At 35.9% G+C, this 17,494-nt stretch overlaps 1 protein-coding gene across 1 annotated transcript in view; it reads right to left on the reverse strand.

Annotated features, from left to right (window-relative positions):
- The window catches only part of MAN2A1 (mannosidase alpha class 2A member 1), a 105,417-nt gene that overhangs the window by 12,509 nt on the left and 75,414 nt on the right, over positions 1–17,494 (reverse strand). Inside the window, exons 16-19 of the mRNA XM_054286414.1 lie at positions 14,352–14,466; positions 10,722–10,855; positions 9,478–9,619; positions 6,456–6,589 (exon numbers count right to left, since the gene is read on the reverse strand). Of these exons, the coding sequence (XP_054142389.1) occupies positions 6,456–6,589; positions 9,478–9,619; positions 10,722–10,855; positions 14,352–14,466 (525 nt within the window). The remainder of the gene's footprint in view (positions 1–6,455; positions 6,590–9,477; positions 9,620–10,721; positions 10,856–14,351; positions 14,467–17,494) is intronic.

Below are 17,494 nucleotides of genomic sequence, written 5' to 3' on the forward strand. Positions count from 1 at the left end.
GAGCCTGCCATGGCTCTGCTCCTCCTAGACCATGCAGGAGTAAGGAAGAGCTTTATTCCTGTTAGGTATATATGGAAATACATGGCCATGCCTACATGTGAGTAGAGACAGCACTTTTGCCAGAACCTACATGAGCAGAGGACTTGGGAAACAGAAGTAGAACAACAATCCAAACGTGATTGTGCCCTCCAAGTGGCCAGGTCTGAAGTTCAAGACCTTGACATTCTTGATTCACAAGAACACTCAACAACCACTGATACCTCAGTGTGGACTTTAAGCCCCTCTGATACCGAGGTCTGGACCTTAGGCTTCCTAAAGATTTACCAGGTCGGACTTCATCTTCTTCCAGGAGCTGGCTTGTGACCTGTTAGCTTGCAGTTTGCTGCTTACAGACACACACAGAAAATACAGGTCTTGCCCATTGTACTGGTCACTCAGTCCAATAGTGCCTCTCTCTCCAATAGCTGTCACACACACCATTTCCTCTGTTTGTTTCCTAGTCTTACCTGAAGATGGCTAATGGCTCACACAGATCATCCAAGGCAATTTCTGTTGATCCATCTTGTTGGGTTTCACACCAAGAGCAATCTAATTTTCTCCCTTTCTTGGTCTCAGGAGCAGCTAGTGCTCCACCACTGTTCTTACGTGACTACATTTAGCATAGTTGATGTTCAATCAGGTGCCATAACAGAAATCACGTTCTAGAAAGAGATCATTTGCAGAACATCTGCTCACTGGTCTATGGAAGAATGCAGATGGTAAAGAAAGTATCCAGTCACCATGATCATAAGCCCATCATCACAATTAAAGCTGATAAATACACAGCCATCAATATAGATGGATGAAAGTGATCAGAAAAGCAGATAGACAGCATGTGATGCTTCTTTAGCAATAAAAGTATTTTATACTTCATTTATAGCCTTTCCTGACAGTTTTATTTCTTCTTAGAGTTTATAATTGAATAATGACACAGGAGGAGCAGCTTAATGTCTAAATAAATCCCCGATCCAAGGCTTGTGGAAGGGACCTGGTGCTAGATTTTCTCAGAAGATTGGCAGGATCTTATCCCATTCCCAGTGATGGTAGAAAATCGCAATCAGAAATTTTCTGGAGTTCAGTTTGATTGAGGAAGTAGTTAAACAACTGATGTTAAGGACAGAAAGGCCACAGTGATACCTGCTAATTTCCAGGCACTGGAACACTGCTCCTCATGAAAAGTGGAGGAAATTTGCTACTGGAGGAAATTTGCACGTACAAGGAGGTTATTCCCAGAGAGTAATTTCATTTGAGAATACAAGAGGAAGACTTGTACACTTTCTCCCTACTTTAGGAAGGATTCTGCCCTGCAGTCAGATCTTGCAGCAGGAATTAACCCTTCCTAGAATTGGAGATACAGGAAGGTTTAAATTTCAGACCTCAAACTGCACTAGCTCAGATAAGCTCACAAAAAACAATAAAGAGGCCTACCCTCATCCTTTGATGAATTGTATGAGCTGCAAGTGGAGAGACCAAGGTTTTATACTATGCATAATACTGAGGTAAATTTCTTTCTAACCAGAGCCAGCAGACAGGTACATGCAAATGAGGACAGGTAAAATCAAACCAAGGAAAATAATTCACTGTTGAGATGTACATAATTACATGAAAAAGAACACAAAAGAGACATAGCTGTATATCCAGAACCCAGAGAAAGGCAGTCCTCCATACTATTTGCTCAACCCAAGAGTCAAGTGGCTGCTGCCCTGTTACAGGATGAGAATGTTTCATAACAGGAACATAGGGATGGAGCTTGCAGACAAAGCAGTCTTTATTTAATAGCTTTCTGCAACATATCTTTGTCATTGTATCATGAAAAAAAAATTTGAAGGAAATTAAGCTGTAAGGTGCCCTGACATAAAAACAATGACAGTGCTTGTCTGAAAACAAATGGTATTTGTAGATAAATAAGAGATGGAAACATTACTCTGGATTTGCGAACACAAAGTTCCTCCACAAGAAATACACTATGAACTATACAGCGGTAGGAGCAATAATGAATTAAAAGTAATGTTTAAAACAAAATTGGAAAGTAACATATACCTAAATATCTCTTAAAATGAAATATAAAATTAGTGTTCACCCCTTAGTAAATATATGTGGTAAGTCTCTAAAGAAGATCCATAGTATTTTCTGTGAAAACAAGAGAAAAATGTCTTTTTTTTTCCTTCTGTGGCCACCATAAACCCCCCAAACCCTCACAATTTTAGACATATTTGATGAGTTCACTGCGGCACTTACAATTAAAAATTGTATTAGAGTATCTGAACTTGTCACACATGGGCTTGAAAAAGCATCTAAATTGTAATAATTAAGCCAATGTCAAATTTCTGCTTTTTAAAACATCAAGTTAATTATGAGTTAATTATAAGTTTTTAAGGTATGGCTACATGTAGCATAGCAATGCACAGTATATGTTTTTTGCTACAGTAAAAAACATGCACATGCATTATAAATAAGTACATCAATAAGGAGCAAAATCAACACAATAATCAGACAAAAATGGCTGTACCACCAACCATAAATTTTCAGAAAAAGTGGGCACTTATAGAGATTTAGTAAGAAAAAAAGAGTAGTTGTATGTGGTGGAAGAAAGGGAGTTTGATTATCTCCAACATATTTCTGATTTTATTAATTGTATTATTGTTCCTCTAAACAACCTCACACAAAAGTAGGAGCCATTTGAGCCACTGAATCCTCTGCACTCTGCTCAAGCCTAGTCCATAAACCCAGTCATACAAATTAACTTAGTCAAGACAAGTTATGAAATAGGAGTCTGTAGAAGGAAGTGTTTGCCTGGCATGGCATCTTTTCTCCAACTACGTCTTTGATGAAATAATATATTACTATTTATTTCACTTCTATACTGATATAACATGCTGGGATTCAGAAAATAAAAGGGCATTAATGATTATTTTTCCAAAACTTACAATAAATATTAAGTAGTCTGTATTTTCAAAAAGACAGAAACATTTACTGTTTTGACAAGTATTAATAAACTGTATTCAGTTTCATTCTCAGCTAAATATTAATCCCTTCAACTTAAAAATGACATGAATTCAGTTCTTCGTTAAAAATCTCAAGAAAGAGAAGACAGTCTTACAAGACTATTCAAAGAGATATTCAAGCTGAAAAATGTTTGCAAGGAGAAAATGAGCATATAAGAAGCATCAGTTACATCTAGTAGAATAAAAAGATGTACATAGAAATTATATCAAAAATACAGTAAAAAAAATCTGAAGCCTGAGGAACATAGCTATCAATAAATGAGTATAACATAAAGTGAAATGAGATTTGCCCAGCTCTTACTACAAACACAGCTCACTTAACAAACAATACTGTCATTGTGAATAAACCTTTAGTATCCATCTCAGGGAAAAAAAAACCACCAACAACTAAACAGAAAATATAAACACAAATCCCCCCCAAAGTCTCTTCCTTCCCCACAAACACCAAAAAGCTTCAGCAAAACACATCAACCTGAAGTCTTTTACAGAGACAAAATCTGAATGAGTATTTATGACTGACTTGATGAGCTAGAATTCAAGAGCCAAAACCCAGGCAGTGTTAGGATTAAGAACCTATTAGAACACAGACTGAGTATACCAACGTTTATTAAGAATCATTAAGAATTTCACTCTATCCACTCACTGCACATATGAGTCTTATACTTCAGGACATTCCTTTCATTTGACCCTGCCATTAAAATTCACTGATCAGGCTGGGGTTGGGGAAGGGAAGAAGTATTTTAGAGATATAAATGAAATTTTTGGTAGATACTGTGATAACAAAAACTCTCCAGAGTAATTTCACCAGTGATGCAAAACTATTTTAATTCTTTCCAAACTGCATATGTGACACTTCACATACTCTCATTTTATAGGGAAGTTTCACAAAGAGCAGCAAGCATCCTGTTCTTCACAATTGTTTTTGAGAAAAGATAGAATGAAATGTTTTGGAACATACATTAGGAAAAGCTTGCAATGCCAAAGATGTCAAATGGTCAAAACTTTCTCCTCCAGTGGCTCCTGAAGTAAATAATAAAATAGGGCTTGACAACAAAATCAGGGTCAGTGTATGACTCACACTGTAGCTGATTACATATATAAACTCCATATAATTTCACCATAATTTTTTCTGACATGGTTATTTTTAAGCTATTATGACAACTATCTTCTGAATAACTGGGCTAAAAAAAAGTATGCACATCTAAGAAACAGAAAGAGAATTATTCTTATTTTAACACTGAAATAGTAACATGAACCAGAAAATGTTACGAATGTTCAGATACATTTGGAAAAACAAAATTTTAGAACATTCTAAATATACAAAAGGGGAATTCCAGGTGCAGCAACAGAGAGAAAATGTTTCCTTAAAACATCTTGCTTGGCTCTTGGGGCTTGTACATTGGATCAGCACCTCTTGGACTGTGCCTACTCCCCCCCAGCTCCAATTCCATTTTCTGTGAAGTCCCTTCAAGAGTGTACAAGAACAAATTGCCCTTTAAGTCCACTGCAGCCATTTAAAACCATTATAAGATCAGCATGAAGAGTTATAGGGAAAGAAAAATGCTGGAACACAGGTTTCCAAAACAGCTCAGAAATTTTTGATGGTAGTAGGTAACTGCCCCTTCTCCTTTGTAAGATTCTCAGTAACTTGTACAGAAACTTTCAAATCTCTAGGACAGATGATTTTAACAAAGAAAGGGAATTACACTGTTATTCTACTGAGATGATACTTGACTTTCATCACATAAAAGTTGGCAAACATATGCAAACACACATGCAAATAGTGCACTAACTAGAAAATCCCAGCGTTGTTTAGGCTGCCTTTACTCTGAGGTAACTTCAAAATGTTTTCCAATGGAGTCTTTTGTCTTGAAGCAGCAGCTGTTCTGAAATTGAACTTGTGGCCAGCCCCACTCAAGGGGGAACTGTGTTCCTTAGCAGAGCAATCTCAGTGCGCATGGACCAGTTTCCTTTCAGAAGGAAGTAAACAAGGAGCTCCCCTGGAGGTATGGCACCAAACATTCCCTAGCCCATCACATCTTGATCATGGTCAGAATGGATGACTAAACTTCTATGTCTGTTGTGACAGAAAAATAGACTGCATTGAGCAGGGACTGGACTGGAAGTGCTCCAGAGGTGCCTTTTACCGAGTTGTTTTATGGTTCTGCAGAAAGCACCAAGACTGCACACAATGTCACTACAGGCACTATGGCACTAACTGATTTGATCTGCTTCTGTTGTTTCAAATTATTTTCTAATGTAAACATAGATTTGCATGTCCAATAATTCTTACTTACATTCTAATTTAACACAACACAAATTACCCTGGGTACTAAGGAATTTTTGGGTGGCAATATAGATCCCTCTGCAGGTTTCCTCTTGCAAGGATGGAGTAACCTGTGCAATGCTTCTTGCTGTCACAGTCAGACTGCTGCTGACCTCAGGTTAGCTTGGGTAGCTGCACATCATACTGATAAATGCAGTTAATATGCAGCCTGCATTATACATGATGAGGAACTAGAAAATCATAATGACATGTACAACCTGAAAAGAACTCCACTGTCAATCATTAAATGGTGAAAATTAGCTTTAAGCTTGATATTATCATCCTCTCACAGTGGTTAATGATAGCCATTATAAACCAGAATTAATTCCAATTTATCTGCATATTCATTAGGAGCTTGGTATACAACCTCTCATCTTTAGCTATGCAATGGTTTTAAAATGCACTCAGTGCCGTCATCATGATTCTTCCCCAGTATGAAGATGTACTTCTGATTTTGTCCTTCTCAAAATTGATTTTAGAAAAAAAAAGAGAAAATATAAAGAGTGGAAAGAAAATTGAGGTTATTCAAAAGACTAGGATACAAAAAGGCAAAGTAAGATACATGCAAATAAAACAAAACAACGAAATGGTCTCGCCTTCCCAAGAAACATAATGAAATCAAAAAGTATTTATGTCTGGCATCTAAATATTTCCACTTGAATCTTATTCTCTAAGAAAATTATATTTATAAGAGGTTTTCTCTTTCTACCCCTTCAACTGAAATTATTTGTCAACCAGTGTTTAGACTCAGTTAACATTGTTAAGAAGCAGAACTCACACTGATTAGCAGCCTTTTAAACGTTGTTCAGTAAAAAAGTAATTTAAAAAGCAAAAAGAGACTTCCACAATGGTACCCCCCACTCATATGTTGAAGCGTGAGTGTGGACCTAAGCACTGCAGGAATAGTGAGAGATGAAGTCTTTACTATCAGAATATGAAAGTAAGATGACAAAACTCCCTTGGAAGCGACACTTCCTTAGTTCTACAGCTCATGGACTAATTTCTTTACTGAGTTCTTCACTGCTGCAACAGAAATTAATATTTACATCTTATTTGGCATAAAAATTCCAGACAGTGAATCCTACCACATCTGTTCCATGTCTTCTTTCCAACAGCAATCGGAAGACATTAGCTGTAATCTTGTTATCTTGAACACCTTGTCCAAGGCCACGGTTGTCATCCTGCATAAGCCGACGATCCATGATCACTTCCAGCTGACCTGAAACAGCAACATGAGCATTACACTAGTATCAAGAACAGGTAAGGGTTCTATTAAACATAAATAACATGCCATAAAATTTAACTTATTTTAGAAAAAATTATAATATTTCTCTTGAGCTTGGAAAAGCTAGGGCTGATCAATATCATTACAGCCGATTATAAAAACTATTAATACCACTAGACTGTGGCTGTTTATAACCTTCGAAAAATTGTCACAAGCTTTTCTGCAGAATGTCCAGCAGTTTTTACTTTCAGAGTTGATGTAAAAGTTTAATATGAAAAATCATTACTATTAACTACTATTTGCAACGAGGATACTTGGCAATCAAACACCCAACATAAGAATCACTCCCAAGTAGGAGAAACCTTCTGGAGAGGAACTATCTTCACCTTGTACTCCATTCTTCCGTTTCACATTTGAACCAGAAAGAAAAAAGGTGTCAACAGGAGTATATAAATACTCACAATCACTTCTTGTACAGAAAAATTCACTTGTGGGAATAGCAAAGAACTTTGCACTGGATAAGCACTGACTATGAAATTCTGAGTTTATACTGAACTGCAGTATAGCCACTCAAGATAGCTCTTTAAGCATGATGTCAAATTATATATAACCTGGACAATGAAGTTCACTATTTTTCAAGTCTCTATATCAAGAATATATAACCAGACTGGGGCACGTAATTAAGGCTTTTATGTTTTCTGCACACTGAATCTTCAAACAAGTATACATATTTTCTAAATAAAACTGGAATACTGAAGTGCTTGTATCCTGAAAAAGAACATCACAATTTAAGCTGCTAGAAAAGGCTGCTTACTAAGGCAGTCTTTTCTATACTTTAGTGTTCTACAAACACTTACCTGATTTTCTCAAATACTTGTTCCTTCCTTCCCTCAAGTACAAACAGATTTCGTCTATCCCGGACAGAAATCAGCTGACAATGAGTAAGAAAGAGCCTGCTATTTTGAACTAAAGTACTGCGCGTGTAACTTTCAGATGGTGGGTTATGCCTTGAGACACACCTGTCTGACACACAGGCACACAGCTACTGAGGTTTGCTTGCCTAAACTGTAAGATTTTTGAATTTTCTTGCATGATCCCTCTGAGTTCCTGAAAGACCTTCAGAAAAAAAGTCATGAAGCATATGATACTCTGCAACCTCTGAAACTTCAGCTTCATTTCTGTTCCTTTTTGAGGAATCCAACATGCCTTCAAGACAAGGTAGCCAATTTAGTAACTTAATGAAATATTACTTAATGATAACAAATCAGATTAATTAATTCTCCGTTTCTTCTTAGTGGGCACAGAGTAAATATTTCACGTCGGTGTATCTTAAATTACATAATACAATTTGTCAAAGAGTGAAACAGTCAAGAAATCAGTGTCATGTCAGGTATGGAATACATCTGTTGCTCTTTTATTTAACTGGAGTAGGTGAAAGGCCTATAATGTCCTCTGACAGATTTGAAACAAGTGCTCACAGAAGGACAGTTTCTCCCTGATGCTTCACTGAAAAATGTGGAACAGGGCTAGCCTTAACTTCCCCAATTTAATGGCAGAGAGTGGGAGTGTCTGCAGATTTAGATGGTGCATTATCTTGTGATGCAGAGACTAAGATTGTTAAACAAATACAGATACTATTATCAGGTAACAGAGCCTCTGCAGACTAATTAAGTCTCCAATACCCACTTAATGAGTGCTTAACAACATCAGTGGTGTCAGGGTTATTCACAGGATCAGGTCAATAGGAGTGGGTTTCCACTCCAAGGGGAGGCATGAAAAAATGTAGTTTGGGTCTTGTATCTGGTAGACTTGGAAAAGAAGGCTGGTATTTTCCACCGTGGTTTAGGTCAGTGTTAATTTCTTGCCCTAAAGTGAATTAGGTCTGCTAATGCTGCCACCAATCCAGCATGGTATTCATCTTTTGGAAGAACAGAGAATTTATGACATTTTTCTTAAAAGAAACTGTGAAGTAGGTTTTGGTGCAGTTTCTGATGGACTCTTTCTTTTCTGAGTATTCATTCCATTATTTTCCAAAACCATATAAATTTAAATTGACAACATATATTACAGCAAGAAATTATGCATATTAAGTTATAAACTATGTACCTTATTTTGCCCACTACCTCTAGCTTTATTTGAATACCTCCCCCATTCTGATAGAATGAATAACTGACCTCTGTTTCGAGTCCTCCAGGCCATTCATCATACCCTGTTCTGCTCCAAGGAGCAAGACTGTGTCTCTTTTGGAATTCTTAATATGAATTGATTTTTCTTGTCAACATATTCATCACCTCTGTCAAAATACTCCATTAAATTTGTGAGGTATCATTTTGCTTCAGAAGTATGTTCACTCTTACCCAGGGTCATATTTATTCTTTATTTCACTAACACTAATCTTCAAAAAAGCTGCTGTTGTTTTTCCTTGACAGGGAAGTTAGGCTGTGCTGTATATACCTTAAGACTAGTGCTGTCTACACTAAAGCAAACAAACAGAACAAAAAACATGATCAGCATCCTTTTTAAGTCCTCTCCTACCAGGGCAGTATGAAAAAAAATAAACTCTTTAGTTCTGTTATTTCATTCCACCAGAGTTCTTGGGTGAAAAATAGCTGGTTCTGACAATTTATTGCTCCTTCTATCTTTTTTGCAATCTTTTCCCTCTGCCTCTAGTTTGAGAGAGATCTTTCATTGAAGGTGACAGGATCTCATGTGGGACCAACCTGTTCCTCCTCTGTAATAGATATACTCTAAAACTTGTCACAGTTGGAGAAACTTATGTCCTCTCTTCAAATGCTTGGAGGTAAGTACAGTAATCCCCAAATTAACTATTTTAGAATATCATGAAGGAGAGACCTTTGTCATATCTTTCATCTTATATTTACCATTTTTCAAGCTTGCAACACCTAGAGACTGAGCTGAATGAAGTGTCAAACGAACACCAACATCTTGGATGTAAGCCATGGTAGTCATAGGATAGATATTTGCTTGAATAGGCAACTTGCTCATCGTCTGTCTAGGCTGGATCTGCAATATGAACACAAACTTCAAAAACATGCATTCTTTTTATGCAATTAAATTTCAAAGACATTTTCAGACATTTATCCCATGTGCTTTGGAAGAACAGCTGTCACAAAAGCATTCACTCAACTGTATTATTTAGCCTTTTTGAGATTTGTGGCTAAAATTACCACCTTGGAAATGGTAGCTTCAGTGTACTTTTAGATCAAACAATATTAAGAAAAAATGTGAAAGATTCATTAAGGGAACCTACAAAAAGGGAACCTATAAAAAGGCATAATCACAGTTATAAAATGAGAGAAAAAAATTTCTCCCCTAGTGAGCAAGCAGTGAATAGATTTAAGGTAGCCGAAAAGGAATTGTTGGTTTATAATGAGCACTTATTGAAGTGCTGTTGAAATTCTTGAATGGTACATGACAAATGAGTAGTAGTATTCAAATTATTTTAATGTTTAAATATTCACTGTCTCCAGCAAAATGCAGTAGTACAGTAACTGGAAATCCAGTAGTCTTTTATTCAGGAGCCATAGTCTCCCTGTATTTGGAAAACTGTTTTTAGCAAGAAAGGAAGGTAAGGAAAACCAATTTTTCTCTCTTTTCTGTGTGCTGCACAGTTCATGTTAAGACAAAAGCCTTTTCCTCAGATGTATTACCAATAGAAAAAGCATTATACATCTCAAAAAATACATCATTTATTTCCAACACAGCAGTAAGCAGCTGTTCACTAGGTGTGGTCCTTATACACTGTTTTATCAATGGGTTTTAACTAAATAAACAAAGCAGAGGAAAAGAAGTCATGCATATATACAAGCAACTAACTACATGGTGACTTGTCATAATTTCTTGTATATAACTCTTCTCTTAAAAAGAACTTGAAGGAATAGTCAACAAACTACTTAAACACTGTTAAGGAGTGCACTCCTCAGCACACAGTTACTTCTTAGTCTGGTCTACATCAAATTTTATAACAGGTACATTTTTAAAAAGCATTTCTCCTTTTAAATGATTAGTGTACTTTAACATGAGAGTTTGTTTAATATAAGCCCTTTACATTTAGACAGTCAAAACCTGACACCCTAAGCTTTTACAATTAAAAGACGGTAATTACCTGATATCCATTAAGATCAGTATAGAATCTATTTCGACTGTTTATGTCGGATGAAATTCTCATTGCAAGTTCACGATTATATTCTCCTCTTATGTCCACAATATTGGAAACTTCAAGAGACTGACCTTCCAAACCTAAATGAAAAGGATGCATTTCAAATCTCTAAAAGTGATTGCACATGTATAAGAATGACTGTGCTCCCATGACAGAGTGATCTCTTATACCTAACCAGATACTGGAAGACAGTTATGCAACAGATGATAGAGCAATATTTCTAATTTGGTACAAATTGAACAGACAGTCTGAAAGAGAGCACTGAAGGGGAATAGGAGCAATACACGGTAAGAACCACTGTGGGTGCCAGCAAACCAGTAGGGAACAGCAGGCAGCTGTTGAGAACTGTCTTTAAATAAACATGCTAGAGCAACACCTGGTCAGTCACTTCTCCCCTGCACTCTTAAGCAGCTGTCTCCATTCCCAGACAAGAATGATGTCACTAGATTCTTGATAGAACTGTTCAACTGAGCAGGAAACTTTGAGCAGCTCCTTTAATCAAATGAGAATCTTCCTTAAGGACAGTGTATTAAGAAATTTGAACTGATACAACCACAAGCAGGACACAAAATTTTGTTGACAGGGAAAAGTTTCATATTTATTAAAAGACGGATTAGGTGTCTGACAAGTCAGAGAAGTTTTTCAGTGAGATTTTTTTTTTCCCTACAGTGCCTTGTACTGAAAATTAAATACCTTTAATAATAACCTGACCTTTTCAAACAGTTCAAGTCACAGTCTGGAGTGGAATTACACCATCATTCAGCACCACCACTTTACCCTTTCTGTAGTCTAATGGGACTAATGATTGCAAAAAGAATTGCACCAAGCAGAACAGAGATATGTATTTGTTTCCACATCTATTTTAAAATCTAAATGCCACCTGCAGAAGTACAGCAACTGTTAAAATGTTAACATTTACCAATGGCTATTAAACTTCAGTGCTAAATGAAAAACACTTGGTTCAGCTAATTAGTTCTATTTTCCCAAACCTAGTCTGGAAAATGTGGATTTTTATGCTCCACTTTTGATACTCCCAGTAATAGATTTTCCCGATATTTCATGTATTTTTCCCAAATATTTAAAAGCACCTTGAAGAAGAATACAGTAATCTAGTTTAGACTGTCATCATTTTTGTACTGCATAATTTGAGAGTATATAAAAACACCACTATGAGGAGAATAAACTATGACAAGTTTCTGATAAAAAGATTAACCAAATCATGCTAATATCAAAAACAGATGCCATTGGCAGCAGAACTTAAAAATCACTCAGTGGTCAATTACTGAACAGAGTTGTCAACCCAGGGTATACTGCCCAAAATCAACAGAATTTTAAAGCCAAAAGTGGTAAAAGCTATTTTCTCCAAAATTGCTGAAGATTTAGGAGTTGGGAGTACTATCCAACAGCTGGATTAGCCACACAATCAGTCTTGGTAAGGAGGTAGATTACAACAGGAGATGAGATCCTGATCTGAAATCAAAATGCATTTTTACACATAGTGATTTTTTCCCACATGCTTAGTTGCTGTACATATCTAGTAAGACTTCAAAATATCTTATTTTAATTGAAGTAATGCTATGTAAATAGCTAATAAATATAACAAATAACTATCAATTACAAAGCCAAGGAAATAGAGCTCAGCAAAACAATGATGCAAAGCTATCAAATTTTAACCTTTGAAGAACACTTAAAGAAATTTAAATAAAAACACACCAAAGAGCAAATATACAATATATAAAATATATTTTGCATAATTTCTTCTTGTCAAAGTAGAAGCATGGTACAGGACTTACCCATGTACACATTACATTGTGATGAATTGTCAGAAAAACCAAAGGAAAAATGTGGACAGTACACTCACAAGGAAAGATAAATTTAACTGTTAGGAATTGGCAAGCAAGTGATTTTCACTGACAACTCATTTTCTGTGAACTGAAATACTTATAGCAGATATTTAGTGGCAAATTAAAGAAAAAAAAGTACTACAGAAAAAACCACTTTAAAATAGCAACCTCTCCCTAACAAAAAAACAAAACAAAACAAAACAAAACAAAAATCAAAAAGAAACAAACAAAAACAAAAAGGCTTTTCAGGCTTTTTCCCTTGCTGAGAATTTTAATTTACTAAAACTCACAGAAGAACATAATTTTTTTTCCACATTCTTGGCAACCTGGTACCTCCTGACCTCAAAATATCTTTTTTCATCATAAGACAGTTTTAACTATTTGTCACATAAAAAAGTATATAAGCTATATATATATATATATAGTCTTGAATATCAGTTGTGTTTCCTTAGGACGTTCAGCAATGAATGCAAACTCTTGGCTTGTGTACCTAAGGAGTTAATATTTGAGCCAGAATTACTGTATCAGCTGGGAATTGAGTTCTGATGAGCTTTTGGCATATGTATAAATTCCAGCAACTTCACACTTCAATGTACACAGGTCTCAAAAATGAAGCATCTGAATCAATTTTATTTCTAGATCAAAATACACTAGAACTAAAACAAAACAAAAAAACAAACAAAAAAATCAAATAGATGATGTCATTACTATTTTGAAACATAAAAGAAAGAAGAAGAGCAAGCAAGACTTTCAAAGCACTGATAACTTTTTTTAGAAGTTGTTTAGGAAAAATAATTAAATATGATAAATAGGATTTTAAAAAACATGAAGATAATTTTGACTCCTACAGTAAAGTTGGTAATACCAAACATGTAAGTTTCTTCAACTGAAAACATTAATCACTGCCTCTTTATTTCAGAATAATTCCAGTAAATATAAATAATGAATGTATGTTTCTTAATTATAGGAAAGATACACTTAAGCATGTTAACTTGAGTTTCCATATGAAAATAATTGTATACAATCACACCATGATTTCCTCCCTCTTTTACATTTTTCAGTGGCCAATTCTATCAAATTTGGAAGGGTAGAGAGTTTCCAAAATTACCGTTTACTTAGAATTTCTTTGGAAATCAGGTCGTGAACAGTAGAGAAAGAAGCAACTTAAAAAGAAATCTGAAGGAAACAAAGGAAAACTGGTATGATGTTATGTCCTAAGAGCCAAAAAGTTGATGTTTGGTGCTGGTGCCTATCAATAGACAGAGAAAATTCTGTCATGAGCTCTCCCAAGCAGAAAAAGGACACACAGAGGAAGGTAATATATAACTGAAGCCTCAAGTTATGAAGTAAACCAGACTTCTCTATTAAGGTCACTCATATATATTGTACTTCCATCAGTAAATGTGAAACTATGAAAGAAACTATGTTCTTAATTCTCTCCAAGGTATTTCAGAATGTGCGGCTAGTTACAGCATTCAGATGAGTCAGTGGAGCCTGCAGAGGTATTTCTAACAAATCAGTTGAGTTTAAGTATAACAGCTTAATGTCTAGCTTGATACTCAGAGAGAAATCACAGTGCACAGAGCAAAGTGTATTGGAGTCAATACAACCTCAGTCTCATGAACTCTGCACTAGTGCAGAGGTGAATTTAAACATTAAAAAGGCAGGTAGGATCCAAGATCATTGTGATGTAAAATAACTGCCAAGAGAGACAGAATTTCACAGCTCTTACCCTGGACTTTATACAGCCGCATGGTATGTGTCACGTGGTGAAAAAAACAAACAACTTCTGAGAAAATCGTTCCATGAGCAACTCTTATGGTAGGTGGGTCTGTAAAAATATAAGGCTACAAAAAGAAAACAGAAACTCAGAGTGAGTATTTTGGAAGTTTTTCATAAATGCAGTGTCAATAAATTAAAGCATTTAATAAATATTAAAATAGTGGGGTTTTTAAACCATTCTAGATCTAAAACACTGGAGATTAAAATTTATTCCTAATCTGAAACTCAGTTACTTCTCTTCAGAGTCCTTTATTTTCTTCAGCTAAAATTAGGTTTAAGTCTCATTACACATCTCACAAGTATTTTATGAGGATTAAGCGATACAAGTCTACAGACAAGCACATGAATGTATTGATATTGCATCTGGATTGAGCTCTTTTGCTAGAAAAATTATAACTGCTAACCATCAATTAAATACTTTACTTTCAAAATTTGGGGCAGGTGGTTCGAATACCTCCATCAGTGGTACACATTGGACAAGGAAAGCCTCCCCTACTCTGCTGTGTATATCATTTTGCATATCACTTGAAAACACAATAGGAAGATTTTTCTTCAACAGAAGCAGACAGAGTTGTCAGAGGAGCTCTCTGGAATGCAGGGTAGGGCTGGGAATCATTATGAAATGTCAATAAGGACAGTGGCTTACTACTCATGGCTCCCATAGACTAGGAGAAATTTGCATATTCACAACAAACCAAAGAGATGAAGAAAATTATTTTTCCACGCAGTCACAGTATTTAGAGTTTTGGCTAGGCAAACAGTTACTTTAAAAAAAAAAAAAATTGATCCCAACTGTGTGTTTCATCCCCAGATTGAAATAAATGGATGGCTGCAAAGGTAAAAATGAATTAAATATTGAGAGTGTACAAGCGAAAAATGAAAACTCAACACATGCAACTACTTCAATAGGGAAACAGTTTTAAATAAAGACTTCACTCACGAAAAACACATCCCAACTGCTTGAAAAACACATTATTCAGAGGGATCTAGGCAGAAAGCTCTCAGAGGGTGGCTGTCTTATTTCTGTATATAGCAAGGCCATAAGGACAGAGCATGGTCTTTGTTGAAGCAATGACACCAAACAACAGATGCAGCTTGAGGAAGAGCAGAGATCAAGCTCACATACATACAGACAAAATACACTAGAGAAGAGCAAGTACAGGTAAATATCCAATATTCTTTGAGCATATAACTGTATGTATAACAGGGAAGATTTCAAGAAGTATTGTATAAAAGAAAAAACTGAGAGGGACTTACAGGGCAAAAAGCCCGCCTTTTGTATTTACGTACCTATTCTTAGAGCTGCAGAATACTCTTTAGTAAAAGCTTTACCACAGGTACAAGAGGCAACTCTGCAGTTATCAACTGCAGGAATATTTTGTACAGGAGTTTGGAAGAGAAATCACAGTTATTTATGCTTTGAGAAGATTGTTTGGTTTAGAGAGAAAAGGCTTTTTCCTACTGAAAATCTTACCTAGTTAGTCAATAAAAAACCTCAGAATAGTGTTTTAGACTTCTTGATAGTCTACATGAAAAAATTATGGAATACTTCCATAGGATCTCATCTTGTGAATAAGACAGACAAATGTTATCTGTTATGCAAAATCCATTTGCTAGGTGAGAAATACAGAAGGATTATGGCATTCAGGGGGCATGTTAGACAGATGAGCTAATACACTGAGATAAAAGAAATTTGAACACCAGATCTTAGGTTAGAACCTCTTAATTCCACGAAAAACTGGCAATATCCATAACTGTGGCCTGACTTCTCCCCTTCTGGCAGAAGAGACTGATATTTGCTTTTCTATCACATATAAGCAGAGAAGACAAACTAATTTAATTGGTGACTACTTGGCTTCTAGAAGTTAAAAATCCCACAGAGGAGGAACTGGATGACCAACCAAATGGTGGAGTAATCAAACCCTTCAAAATCCTCCCTGCAGGGCACAGCAACATGAAGATAGTCAAGCCAGTAAAGACAGACTGAAACACCACCTAAAGGAACTCTCAGAAAGGAACTGAGAAACCAGAGGTCATCAGGAGAAGCCAATGACCTGTGACCTAGGAGAATGTCACTTGCACAGACAACAGACTGCCAGATATGTTCTGTTATCAAAGTAACACAGATCTTATGGTCTTGTGTAGTTTTTAAGAGTATTTCTTGCTCCATTCTCGCTGGAGCTAGCCAGCAAAATGGAGAGACGTAGAGTGAGTGACAGGAATATAAAACACTGTGCACTTACTAGAAAAAATTACCTGAAGTGATTTCAAAAAATAAAAATTTAAAAAAAAACCTTAACCCAAATATTTGGAGGAACGCTTTTCCATTGAGTTTTTTAGTACAAAATATGAGCACGATATTGACAACAGCTATCAAAATACACAGAAAGCTGAAATGAGATGGATATATCAGCTCTCAGATTCTGGGATATTGCCACAAATATTAAGTTCATACACCTGAGGCTCCAGGCTGCACATGTAGCCAAATTAGCTCCTCTTCTGAAGATAAATGCAACTTATCTTATTATAGACTGTTCCAAACTAAACAGAAAGATGGGCTGATGGACAAAGAACAGTTATTTTGCAGATATTGCCTGAAACTAATCAATTTTTAAAAAATAATAGTTCTTAATTTTGCTAGGACATGCATTGAGTTTGCAAGCCTCCAATTCAGCCATAATGCTAGAAAAGGCCCAAGAGAGGAAGGTTGCTTACAAAGGCAGATGGCATCATGTAGTTTTGGGGATCAGACAAGTTCTTTTTGATAGAAAGAGTGGCAGTATGATGTATACTCAAGTTCTCAAGGATAACTGATGTTCCCTGATTATTGGGCAAGCAGGGAATATGAAGTAAAAACATGGCGGTGATGGAACAGGGGAGCCTTCAAATTCTAATTTAGTGCTTAAAAAAGCACTAATCCTACAACTTGATTATTTGATAGTTACCAAGAGAAATACCAGAAGTTCAGAACCTATAGAGATAATTCCCCAGGTATGCCTCACGAAAAGCATTTTAATTAACCAGGCTTTTGCTTTTAAACAGGAAAACATCTTTATGCATTGAATATGCAATTATTCTAGTTTCATTGTAAAT

This window comes from Melozone crissalis, unplaced genomic scaffold (genome assembly GCF_028551555.1).
Source record: "Melozone crissalis strain CALT ecotype California unplaced genomic scaffold, PUWL_Pcris_2 ptg000005l_1, whole genome shotgun sequence".
Lineage (NCBI taxonomy): Eukaryota > Metazoa > Chordata > Aves > Passeriformes > Passerellidae > Melozone > Melozone crissalis.